This window comes from Pteronotus mesoamericanus, unplaced genomic scaffold (genome assembly GCF_021234165.1).
Source record: "Pteronotus mesoamericanus isolate MK-2021 breed Mesoamerican mustached bat unplaced genomic scaffold, CSHL_Meso_final scaffold_167, whole genome shotgun sequence".
In the NCBI taxonomy this organism is placed as follows: domain Eukaryota; kingdom Metazoa; phylum Chordata; class Mammalia; order Chiroptera; family Mormoopidae; genus Pteronotus; species Pteronotus mesoamericanus.
In genome coordinates this window covers 20,242,599-20,255,707 of record NW_026555308.1, presented here as the reverse complement: position 1 = coordinate 20,255,707, position 13,109 = coordinate 20,242,599, and the positions used below count along the sequence as shown (strand labels likewise).

General features: G+C 38.2%; 1 protein-coding gene across 6 annotated transcripts in view; it reads left to right on the top strand.

Annotated features, from left to right (window-relative positions):
* GTF2I (general transcription factor IIi) overlaps window positions 1–13,109 on the top strand; it is a 112,877-nt gene that overhangs the window by 88,035 nt on the left and 11,733 nt on the right. For all 6 annotated transcript variants that reach the window (XM_054589709.1, XM_054589705.1, XM_054589707.1 and 3 more), the window contains 5 exons: window positions 1,310–1,381; window positions 2,392–2,575; window positions 3,206–3,264; window positions 3,604–3,678; window positions 12,581–12,682. In XM_054589709.1, coding sequence (XP_054445684.1) covers window positions 1,310–1,381; window positions 2,392–2,575; window positions 3,206–3,264; window positions 3,604–3,678; window positions 12,581–12,682 — 492 coding nt within the window. The remainder of the gene's footprint in view (window positions 1–1,309; window positions 1,382–2,391; window positions 2,576–3,205; window positions 3,265–3,603; window positions 3,679–12,580; window positions 12,683–13,109) is intronic.

Genomic DNA, 13,109 nt, shown 5'->3' with positions numbered 1-13,109 from the left:
GTGTTGTTGAAGGGATGTACAGACACCATAGCGGTTACTCCAAGGATTGAGTAATGTCATTTTCAGCAGTACTTGATCTGCTGTCTTCTAGCATAATTTAATGCCTGTTATCAAAAGAAGAATCTCGATTCTCTGAATCATTTACAATGTTTCGCCTCCTATTAGTCATAGATTTTGGAAAGAATGAATGGTTATCATTGTTCATTCCAACAAAACCTTAACTTCGTCTGCCAGTGAACCAAACATTAGCATTTTGCTGGGCCAACTCAAGTCATAGACTACACAACAGAAGGATTTTGTGAGTCCTGTTGTCATCAGCATTGTCTTTTTAGTTCTTGGCATGACCTGGGATTAGGTGACAGTTGTATGCTTAAATACACTGTGAATGGACTTTGCCTTCAGTTTGGTAAAAGATGTATGTCAGCTGTGGGTACGTTGTGGCACTAGCCAAGTAATTGAGCTTTGAATGGGAAGAATGAGATGTTACTTGGCTCTTGAGAGTAGTAGTTCAGAGATGTTTTTTATTAGAGTAGCAAATACCAGAGAAGGAAGTGAAGGATGAGGCAGAAGGGGTGACTGAGCAACAAGTCAACAGATGCTCTTTGCCTTGGGAAAAGAGAGGCTAAATATCTTTTCAGTGATAATTCAGATTTGATTTATACCTGAGTTATTCTGGTTGAATGGTTGAGCTACTGTGTTAAACCCTTGAGATGCTGGGGTTTCTTTTAAAGTACTTTTACAATAAAAGTAAAGAAATGTTAAAAGACTTTCTGAGGACGCCAACTTTAGCGGTATTTTCAGAACGTCTCCAACGTCTTCCACCGCCTTTGTCAGCAAACACTAGTTACTTTCACAGTTAACTGTGACTTTTGCGCACTCTGCCCTTTCTGTTTCAATAAAACAGGGAATGCCTATATGGAAAGTAAATAGAACTGAAGCTGTTGTGGTTGAACCTGGTGTAGGAGGCCTGGAGTCTTACACAACTGGCCTTCCCAGTCCCCGCAGGGTTCTCTGAGGTGACTCTGAGGAGGGGTGTTTGAAAACCACTCATTTAAAGCATTCCTATGAACAAGTACTTTATTTACAATGTGAACTTAAATATGAATTCTATTTCCCTCAGTTCTTCTGATATTTGACCAGTGAAGGAAACCATTCTTCCTTAAGACCCAAAGTTTTTTGATCTTTAACAAAATAGAGTTAAGGGCATCACTGGATGTACACGAAAGCAAATACAAAAACAGCTTCCAATCTAATTTTGTGTCAGAACCAACAAGGAGCATTGGTAATTAGATTTCTATTTTGCCTCTAGTCAAAGAAGATTGGAACGTCAGAATTACTAAGCTACGAAAGCAAGTAGAAGAGATTTTTAATTTGAAATTTGGTAAGTAAAACGCAGTGGTTCTGAATGAATTACAGCAAGTTCAGGACCTAAAGAAGGAGGGTCCCAGAAGCTGGGTTTTAGTTTATTTCTGCTACTAAATTCACTACTTAAACCCACAAGTTACTTTATTTCTCTTGGACTCGGTTTTCTCCCATATCAGAATGGGAAAGGAAGGGAGGAGTTGGGATAAATCTCAGTCCACTGTCTGTACTTTCAATCTGGCTAACACCGGACGGCAAATAGGTTTCACCATTTGTTTCAACGTAGATTTGTTGACAGTGGTTTCCTGGAGCACTGTCTTGAGGATTCTGAGGAGGCTCAGCAAGAGTGTTTCAGTTGATTGGGTGTGTCTGTCATGGAGAAGGAAGTAAGGAGCGGGAGCGATAGCCCTGTTAGCCCTGTTCCCTGGGCGGTCGCGTCCATCACTTTACTGCCTGGTATTGATGATGGTGCCCTAGATCAGGAATCTTAATTGCTCTGCCACTGATCTGTAACTTGAGTTATGCTTAGATATATCATTTGCAGCTTATTTTTTAAACAGCAAACTTCACTCTAGATGATAACACAAAGGCTGGGTACATATGCTTTCGATGTGGAATGGCTATAGTTCATTTCTGCCCAGAGCCAGAGATAATTTTGGCTAATAATATGAACTATCCTTTTGATTTGAAGTGTTAATATGTCCATCTTAAAAGTACTTATTTTTAGGCTTGTTCTTCAGTTTCTCACAATATACTGAGCAAATGCCTTCATATTAAGTAGATATTAATAGATTGTAGTGAACTTTTGCATGACACATTTGATAATGTCCAGATGTTAACTGGATTCATTGTGGTGAACATTGTGCAATATGTACAAATACTGTATGGTTATATTGTACACCTGAAACTAATATGTTATATATCAGTTGTACCTCAATAAAAAGATAATAAATAAAAAGAATACTGTCAGACAAAAATAAAAGAGTGTAAAATTTTACTTTTTATATTTATATTTTCTTACAATTTCAGCGCAAGCTCTTGGACTCACAGAGGCAGTAAAAGTACCATACCCTGTGTTTGAATCAAACCCTGAGTTCCTCTATGTAGAAGGCTTGCCAGAAGGAATTCCCTTTCGAAGCCCTACCTGGTTTGGAATTCCACGACTCGAAAGGATTGTCCGTGGCAGTAATAAAATCAAGTTTGTTGTTAAAAAGTAAGTTCTTTTTGCCAGTGTAGTTATTTCTAGAATTAAAATGATAAAGTTTTATTTAAATTATTTTCTAGCTACATGTGACAGCTAAGGCTTTGACATTCATGATGGAAAAGTGTGTCTCTGAGCTACAGTCCTGGCCTTGTCCATTACCTTCGCAAATCTTTTCACTTGATTTTTCTTCGTTAGTACAAGAATTGGAACACTTGCTTCACAGTGGTGTCCAAGTTGGTTAGAGACACTATGTCTCTTAGTATCCCTGAACAGTTGGATGGAAGATGAAAACGCTGATTGTTATCTTCTCTCTTATCCCTGGTTAAACTTACGGACAACTGAATTTCGTTGATTAAATTTTTTAGTTACATATCTCCAGAATTTCAGTAGCTGAGGAAACTAGAGTTAATTTTTATTTCCGTGAAAGAAGTTACCTGCTCTTCCTAAAATTATTTAGCAGATAGATAGTTGTGGGAAGGAAAAGTGAGTTTTTTTGATCCAGAAAGATAGGCGTTATTGTTGCATTACAGAATGATCCTAGGATCGCCTTTATAAAAAACATTGGTCATGATCATTTTTACTTGCTGTGAAGACCAATATTATACTGGTTACTGTAATGCTTCTTGGTTTTTTCTCTAGACCTGAACTAGTTATTTCCTACTTGCCTCCTGGAATGGCTAGTAAAATAAACACTAAAGGTAAGAGATTGTATATGCTCTTTATTATACTTCAGTGCATTAAACATTATTTTTCAACATTACCCAAGTCATACTGAATCATTGGCCAATATTTTTAAGGTTTTTTATTTAATGGACCTTTTATTTTTTCAAACATTTATTGAAAATTTCCAATCCTCCTTCATTCATGTTTCCACAGCTTTGTTGAGACTCATGTGGAGGATTACACAACCAGTTTAATTCTTCAGGTTTCTTTGAAAAGAGCCAAACTGTATGAATTTTAATACTCTGCTCTTATAAAGCATCCCCTTCTTTTTTTCCCATATAATATGCAAAAGTAACTGTGCGCTTACTTTACAGCCTTGCAGTCCCCGAAAAGACCACGAAGCCCTGGGAGTAATTCTAAAGTTCCTGAAATTGAGGTCACTGTGGAAGGTGAGGCCACTCTGCTGTGTGCATCTGTTGATTTTCCAGGTTGCTAGTTTCATCTGTTGATTCTTCAGATTATTGTGTGTGTGTTTTTTTTTAATGCAGATGAGTTTTTACAAAACTGGTTTTAGATGTGAATAGGCTACCTGATTAAAGCTAAATTTCTGAATGTTTCTAATTGAGATTTTCAAAATGATCAACATGATACTCAGTGTGCATATATTGTAAACTGCTTGCAAGAAAATCCCTGAAATGCTTTTCTATCCTACTAAAACAGTAAGGATACAGACAGGTATGTGTGAGATTATCTCCTTTTTTTTTTTTCCTATTCTTTTCAGGAAAAAAGGGAGTTTAGGGATGTTTTAAACAGCAATACCTTTGATTAAACTAGTTCCTTTTACATCCTCAGGTTTACTTCCTTCTTTCCACTTCCATTGGGTCTGTAGGATTCTTCTCTTTTTCAGGATCACAGTATTAAAGTACTTTGTACGATATTAAAGACAATCCTCAGCCTTATCTTAGGTGTGCACGTTTCCTTCTGTCTTTTCATTAGTGCAGAAGAGAAAGGTAGCTTCGTTAGGATAATTCTTTGTTGTCACAGAACCTCAAGTTTTGTATTGAGTTTTCACGTTGACATTAAGTGGAGCCTTAGTCCCTCCCTGTTCAGGAATCTTTGTGTAATTTATGGATATCATACCCCAGTTTAATCATTGCTGTTAAAAATCGCCAAGAATTAAATTTAAATGTTTCAATCCTTTACTTTCCTCCTTTTGAATAAGATCTGAGGAAGATTTCTCTAATACACAAGTTTTCCATACTTTCCTGAATAAACTCAAGTACAAAATAATAAGATTCTTGTGGTGTTACTTTTAGTAGAAAGACACAAATGCTGAGGAACTGGACAAACCTGGGACTGAAACCATATAGATTTTAACAATATGAACAGTTTGATACTGCATAAGATGGTGATGAAAGCTTCATAGAAAAGATTACAGTTAAATTAGGCTTTGCTGGAAGAGTAAAATACCTTCAGACAGAGACACAGGAAGGCTACTCCAGAGAGAGCATAGTGTGAGCAGAGGTGCTGATTAAATATAGTAGCATAGTTGTGTGTCTTGTTCCAACTGTACTTGTTATCTTAGGAACTTTTCAGACACCGATAGCTGGGAGAGTCCTGGAACCAGCTGATTCTAGGGTCATGATAGCTGTCTTCTTGAAATGAGTGATCCATGCTATCTTCATTTGATAGATTGATGAGAAAAGCCATTAAAGGAGTAATGGCCCCAAAGTGTAACTAGGTTGTGAGATTAGAGGTCAGGAAGAGAGTACAGTTTGGAAGAAAAGATGGGGTAGAATAACACATGCTTAAATTAAGAGGTAAGAAAGGTATTTTACTATATACAGTATATTCTGTGATAGGAGTAAAAGTGGCCTAAGAAAACAGTGTGCATCTCAAAAAGGGAGACACTGCTGTCAAAGAACCCTGGTAGACATACAAACTATCTTATTTTCAAACATTCTGGACATTAAGAAAGGCTTAAGACCATCTATACACAGGACAACATGTAGTAAAAGTCACTACAACTTCTAGAGTTTTTTTTTCTCCTTTGGACTAGTGTAAAGTTACATTGTGTACACACTGGTGTCCTGTTCTCTAATAAATGAATCTGTGAGTGTTTCAAACAGCCATTTAATACACACCAGTTTTAGAGGCACTATTATACTGTAGAGTATTAGAATTAGTACATTTCCCCAAACTAGATTAATTCATAATTGTCAGTTCACACACAAGGGATGTACTTCTAGAAGTTACTCTGAGATATTTTTAGACTTTATCCATTGCGCCTGTTAAAGCAAAGCTTACCGAGTAAACATATATTAATTTGATCTTAGGAAACTAGAGAAGCGAAGAGTGAATGTAATGAGTTAAAATGAGTAGGCCTATAGAAGTAAGGTTATAATTTAGGATTGTATTCTCTTGCAGCCAGTAGTGATTTTACCAATAGGGAGATGCGTGCTTTTCTCATACACAAAAAATTCTGATGGTAGGTTTCCTTCAATAGCTCAAACAGTTTGACTGGCTTCACCGTTTCCTGGAGGCCCTTCCTTTATGGGTACAGGATGACCCGTAGAGCTTCAGTGACCATTCTGCATTCATGGCAAGACATAAAGGAAATGCAGCCTCAGTCCTGCCTGCACCCATTGTTAAGGAAAGCAAGGCGCTTTTCTGGAATTCCCTAGCAGATATTTTCTGAGTCTTTTGGATGGCCACGGGGAGGGGGGGGATTTAAAATAAAATAAAGCACAGGTACTGAGGCCAGTGTGTTTGGATTTGAATTGTAGGCACATAACTAAAATCTCTGTGTTTTAGTTAGCATATTTGTAAAATGGGAACAAGAATAGTGCTTAACTCATGCTGTTTTTAAGTTCATATATAAAATTCACATATAAGATTCACCATTTTAAAATACACAGTTGAGTAGTTTTTAGTTATATTCATAAGGTTGTGCAACCGTCAGTAGTATGTAATTCCAGTCATTTTTATCACCCAGGGAAGAAGAAAAAACACACAGCAGTTTACAGTTGTACCCCATTTCCCACCACTGATTTACTTTTTTGTCTCTATGGATAGATCTGTTCTGGATTTTTCCTATAAATAGAACCATATAATAAGTGGTTCCTTTCAACTGGTTTCTTTCATTTTCCAGGTTCATCTAAGTTGTAGCATGTACCAGCATGCCATTTCTTTTTCCCTCCCACTTAAAAAATGCTTTTTTAAAAATGTATATGACATAAACTTTACCATTTTAACCATTTTTAAGTGTACAGTTCATTCGCATTAGTACATTCACATTTTTGTGACCATAACCACCTCCCACCATTAGAAGTTTCGCATCTGTCCTACTGAACCTGCCTGTTGCACGGTAACTCCCCATCCATTTCCCCTCTCACCCCAGCCCCTGATGACTTTTGACTCTTGAGAACAACGCTGCTATGAACTTAGATGTACAAATAGCTGTTAAGGTGCCTCCTTTCAGTGCTCTTGGTTTTGTATCCAGAAATAGAATTGCTGGGCCATACGGTTATTCTGTGTTTAAGGTTTTGAGGAGCTGCCATCATTTTCCACAGCAGTGGCGTCACTCTGCGTTCCCATAAGCAATGTCCCGGAGAGTTTGAATGTCCACATCCTCACAACCATTTTTTATTTTCTGTTTTTTAGATAATATCCATCCTAATAGGTATCCATTCCTTTTTATTGATGAAGTAACATTCCATTATGTGGATAATACCACGTTTTGTTTATCCATTATTTGATGAACACTTGGGTTGTGCCCACATTTTGGCTATTATAAGTAACGCAACTGAATATTCATATACAAATTTTTGTGTGGACATATGTTTTTAATTCAACATTAACCTTTTTTTGAGGATTTGATAATTAAGTACAAATAAATGTATTAATTAAAACAGTTTTTTTACATAACTGCAGATAGAACATAGAGGACACCTCCATCCTGAAATCTACCCCCGCCATGTTCCTTAGCTTTTCTTTTAGGTAACCTATTTGTTACACCAGACATCATGTTTCTAAATTGGAAAAAATACCATCTTAGTGTTAAATCTTCACTTTGCACATTTACACTTTCCTCTATTTTTGGTGTCTGCGTCAAAAGAAATGAATTAATAGCTTTATTTTCCTTTACATGTGCCAGTAATAGAGGTGGCTGTCTCACAGTAGCTCTCTAGTGCTATAAATGTATCAGTTTAATTTAAATAGGTTAAAATACCATAAAAGTTACTAGTACGTGAAAGTGATTTAAGTTGTGAATAGCTGCGTCTGTATCCTAGACCTTTTTGTCATTTTAGTGATAAGGAGGTATTTTGTTTGTACCTCACTAATATTTTAAATCATGCATCATGCCTATAAGTGGAATTTTTTATTTCTTTAAAAATCAAATTAATCGGGTATAATAAAATTTATTCATCATAAAATGTACCCATTTTAACTCTGCAGTTTGCATTTTGAAAAACATTTGTTATAATCACTTAAGTCAACTCCAAAGTGTTTCTCCCCATGTTCCTCTGCTGTCAGTCCCTTAGAGTTCAGGTCACAGGCAGCCATTGATCCACATTCTGTTGCCACAGAATACTTCTGCCTGTTCTGGAATTTCAAATAAATGGAATATTGCTGTATCTTTTTTTAATGATTAGCTTCTTTTGCTCGGCGTAGTGTTACTAAATTTATACTCGCTGTTGCCAGTTGCAGTATTTCCTTTTTTCTTTTGGTTGAGTATTATTACTCCATGTGTGGATTCCGCACATTTTGCTTATACATTTGTCAATGAACTTTTGAGTTTATTTTTAGTCTTCAATAAAAATGCTGTGAACATTTCATACCAAATATGACATGCTTTTCTTGTCTTGAGTAGATATTTAAGAGTGGAATTGCTGGGGTTTTATCTTTCTAAGAAACTGCCCAACAGTTTACCAAGGGGGTTTAACTATTCTACACTCCTGCCAGGAATGGATGGGAATTCTAGATATTTGCTACACATCCTCACAGTACTTGGTATTTTCATTCTCTTTAATTTAGTTACTGTAGTGTCCGCATGGTGCTGTTTCACGTAAGTATATACCAAAGGCCAGTTTATTGATTTAGAATTATGAACTGGATGTTTTACTCCACTCAGTTCTGTCAGCTGATCATAAATTTCTTCCTGTGTTGCCCTGTTGTTACTAAGATGTTTCAAGAGCATGGAGTTTCAGCAGAGATGTTTGTCAGATGACCTTGGTAGCCTGATAACAGAATTATGGTTAACAGAATGTACTGATTTCCTCTATGTTGTTGTATCTGCCTAGTAAACCAGGTTGATAGAGCCAGGTAGTCCAGAAACACCTTGCTCTCATCACTGTACTGTCTAAAGAAGCTGTGGTTATTTATAAAGGTTTTATTTATTTATTTTTAGACCAGGGGAGGGGGAGAAGAAAGGGAGAGAAACATTAATGTGTGGTTGCCTCTTGCATGCCCCCTACTGGGGACCTGGCCCACAACCCAGGCATGTGCCCTGACTGGGAATCAAACCAGTGGCCCTTCGGTTTGCAGGCCAGCACTCAATCTGCTGAGCCACACTAGCCAGGGCAGGAAGCTGTGGTTTTTATTCAGGAGTTTTGAGATACTTTGAGACTAGAATGTTGAATCTTGACATCTCATAGGGAACGACAGATAATTTCAACTTCATCCTCCATTCCCATCAGACACTTACAATACTCTTAATGGATTCTGAGTCCATATCCAGGTTAAGCAAGGAAGATAGGAGTGGCTGTGTGTGTGCTGTGGGTATGCCGTCCTTTGCTTAAATCTAGAAAATGATTCATGAAAGTATTGTGTTTCAGGGAGATAGTGTAGTGGTAAAGGCTGAAGAGCTAGACTCTGAAGGTTGGTATCCCAACTCCACCATGTACCAGTGATGTCATTGAGCACATAACCACCATGGCTCAGTTTCTCCATAGGTAAAGTAGAAATGCCTATGAAAACTAAATTAATATCTACATATGATATTCTTGGTACAGTGACTAGTATGTGCTTTTAGCTGTCAGTAGTATTGCTTCAGAAATTGTTCTTTAAGCAAAAGCCTTTATGTGAAGATAGCCATAGGAAGTTAGATAACTCAGTAGAATGGTAACTGAGACGAAAACCTGGAGTCTATACAAACATTTTTGCAAATTGGAAAATTCATAGTTTCAGGATATATCTTTAAAATGTTGGTTATTTTCTGAAGAAATCTGAAGAAACTTAATTTTTTTATATTTTTTCATTATTTGGACTCTTTTGTTTATTTTTTTAATTATATTTTATTGATTATGCTATTACAGTCCTGATTTTTCCCCCTCTGCCCCCCTCCACCCCGCACCCCCCACTCCCTCAGGCAATCCCCCCGCCACTGTTCACGTCCATGGGTCATGTGTATAAGTTTTTTGGCTGCTCCATTTCCTACTCTGTACTTTACATCCCCATGGCTAGTCTGTAACTACCTATTTGTACTTCTTAGTCCCCTCACCTCTTCACTCATTCCCCCACACCCCCTCCCATGTGGCAATCAACAAAAGGCTCTTTGTATCCATGATTCTGCTTGTTTTTGTTTGCTTGGTTTATTTTTTAATTCAATTGATAGGCTTGTGTTTTTTGCCATTTTATTGTTCATAGTTTTGATCTTCTTTTTCTTAATAAATTCTTTTAACATTCCATGTAATAATGGCTTGGTGATGATGAACTTATTTAGCTTTACGTTGTCTGGGAAGCACTTTAGCTGTTCTTCCATTCTAAATGATAGCTTTGCTGGATAGAGGAATCTAGGTTGTAGGTCCTTGCTTTTCATCACTTTGAATACTTCTTGCCAGTCCCTTCTTGCCTGCAGTTTCTTTTGAGAAATCAGGTGACAGTCTTATGTGAACTCCTTTGTATGTAACTCTCTGCTTTTCTCTTTCTGCTTTTAAGATTTTCTCTTTATCTTTAATCTTTGGCATTTTAATTCTCATATATCTTGGAGTGGGCCTCTTTGCACCCATCTTGTTTGGGACTCTCTTTGCTTCCTGGACTTGCATGTCGATTTCCTTCACCAAATTAGGGGAGTTTTCTTTTGTTATTTTTTCAAATAGATTTCCAGTTCTTGTTCTTTCTTTTCTCCTTCTGGCGCCCCTATGATGCAAATGTTGAGCCTCTTGAAATTGTCTCAGAAGCTGCTTATACTATCCTCATTTTTTTTATTCTTTTTTCTTTTCTGATTGGTTGTTTTTTGCTTCCTTATGTTTCAAATCATTGATTTGAATCTCAGCTTCATCCACTCTACTGTAGTTGCCTTGTAAATTGTTTATTTTAATCAATGTATCCTTTGTTTCTGACTGGATCTTTCTTGTGCTGCTGAGGTCCACACTGTTCCTTGAGCATCCTTATAACCAGTGTTTTGAACTCTTGCATCTGATAGATGGCTTATATCCATTTCGTTTAGTTCTTTTTCTGGAGTTTTGATATGTTCTTTCTTTTGGGCCATGTTTGTTGGTCTCTTCATTTTGGCAACCTCCCTGTGTTTGTTTCTATGTATTAGATAAAGCTACTATGACTCCCTGTCTTGGTAGTGTGGCCTAATGTAGTAGGTGTCCTATAGGGACCAGTCTCCCCTTATACCCCCAGCTGGGTACTCAAGATGCATCCTTCTTGTGGGCTGAGCACACCCTCCTCTTGTAGTTGAGCCTTGATTGCTGTTGGCAGGTCAGTGGGAGGGATTTACTCTGGCCAGTCAGCTGCAAGGACTGGCTGTGGCCACTTACCACCAACCTCTGCCCTCCATGGAGGGTCAGCTGTGCAGGGGCAGGGTGGTTGTCCTCCAGTGTGGTCAGTAGCCATCCATTGGTTGTGCTGACCCTGGGGTTTCTCAGTGGTGCCAGCCAAGGTCAGCCCCCACCTGTGTTTGCCTGGGGCCACCCATCCTGAGCTATAAAGCAATCTGAGATGGCTGCTACTGTGCCCGGCTTGGAGATTCCCAGGCGAGGCCAAACTGTGAATCAGTGCTGTGCCTGGGGCTCACTGAGGCCAGTTGTTGCTTGTTTGATCAGATTTAGGAAGTTGTAAAACATGGGCAAAGACCAGCCATTCATATGGGAAAGCAGCTTGGGTGGACTCATAAGTTGGGTCGGGGGCAGTGTCTCTAGGGGTCTCTAAGGAAGCTCACACAGTGTTAGCCAGGTTGATGGAGTCTTATATATGACACCCTCTTGCCAGTGCTATGAAGGGAGGGTTTACAAAAGAGACAATGGCCTCTGCTCACCTTGATGCCACATGCCTCAGTTTCTCCCTTTATGCCAGTGGTGCCTTTTAAGCTTCTACCTCGGTGCTGGGGCTCAGAGAGAGTAGGTCTGATTAAGCCTGTGTGTGGCTTCTTTAAGAGGAACTACTTGGGACTCTCAAAGTTTCTCCCACTGTCAGTCCCCACTTGTTTTTGCAGCCCTAAGTTGTGGGAACTCACCTTCCTGGCACTGGAACCCTGGACTGGGGGTGCCTGGTGTGGGGCTGGGACTGCTTGCTCCTAAGACATCCCTCCTGAATTTTTATCCACCACACGTGGATGTGGGACCAGCCCGTTCTGTGTCTGCGCCCCTCCTGCCAGCCTCAATGGATATGGTTTGTTTAATTCCATAGTTGTCAGAATTCCAGTCAATCGATTTCTGACAGTTCTGAGTTGATGGTGGGTCTATATTTTAGTTGTAATTTTGATATGACTGTGTGAAGAGGGGAGTTGTGTCTGCCTGTACCATCACCTGAAGTCTGTTTGTTTATTTTTAATTGTTAGCTTCAGATTAAGATAAGCTTATTGTTTAAGCATTAGATGATCCTTCGTAAAGAAGGGTTAGGGCTTGGGGTTTATAAGGATCGCTGAAACTAACATTAATTTTCATTTAATGATAAACAACTGATTGCTTCTAAGTTGTACTAAGAATTCAAAGAAAGGCTCTGTCCGGGTCAGCTGGAGAATCCAAAGGAAAACTTCGCACTGGAGATAATATAATTGCACCTGAAGCTGTGTTTGTGTTCAAGGGCTGAAAGGAAAACATAAGCAAATATAGGCAACCAAAAATTGCATGGCTCTGAGAGGGCATGATAAAGCATTAAGTGAATTGTATGAACCTTAGGTGAGACGGAAAGCTAATTCTGTTTTGTGGAGAGAATGCCTCATTGTAGGGATGCAAGAGGGAAAATGGGTAGAAGTCTGTGAAACTAGCAGCAGAACCTGTTTTCATTGCAAGGTGCTTATGTACTGTTTGAATCTAACTTTGTTTTCTGGCACAGGCTAGGCTTCAGTAGGCATGATTAAATGTGTATTGATTATGTTATTTTTTTTTTTAAATTATTTAGGCCCTAATAACAACAACCCTCAGACCTCAGCTGTTCGAACCCCTACTCAGACTAATGGCTCTAATGTTCCTTTTAAGCCCCGAGGGAGAGAGTTTTCCTTTGGTAAATATGCGTTTTACTTTTCTTGATTCCATCGTTTTAAATAAAAGGAATTCATAAAAATATTTTACTAATTGTTTTTTATTTTGTAAGCAGTATATATTAGCACTTACTGATATAGACAGACTGCTTTAGTTCAAATCTCGTGCCAGTACAATGTAATTCTGTTACCCTGGGCAAGCTGCTTAACTTTTCTGTGCCTCAGTTTCCTTATTTGGAAATGGAGATAACATTACTTCATGCTTCATAGAGTTATTATGAGGATTATAAATACTAAATCATGTATAAGGTAGAACTATACCTGGCACTTAGTGGATACTATAGTTGTCTTTTGGGAGGTTTTTGGGCTTTATTTGTTTCTTATTATTTTATTGTTTGCTTTAGCATATGTCATTTATTTGTAGCCAACATATTAGTCATATAATCAAAC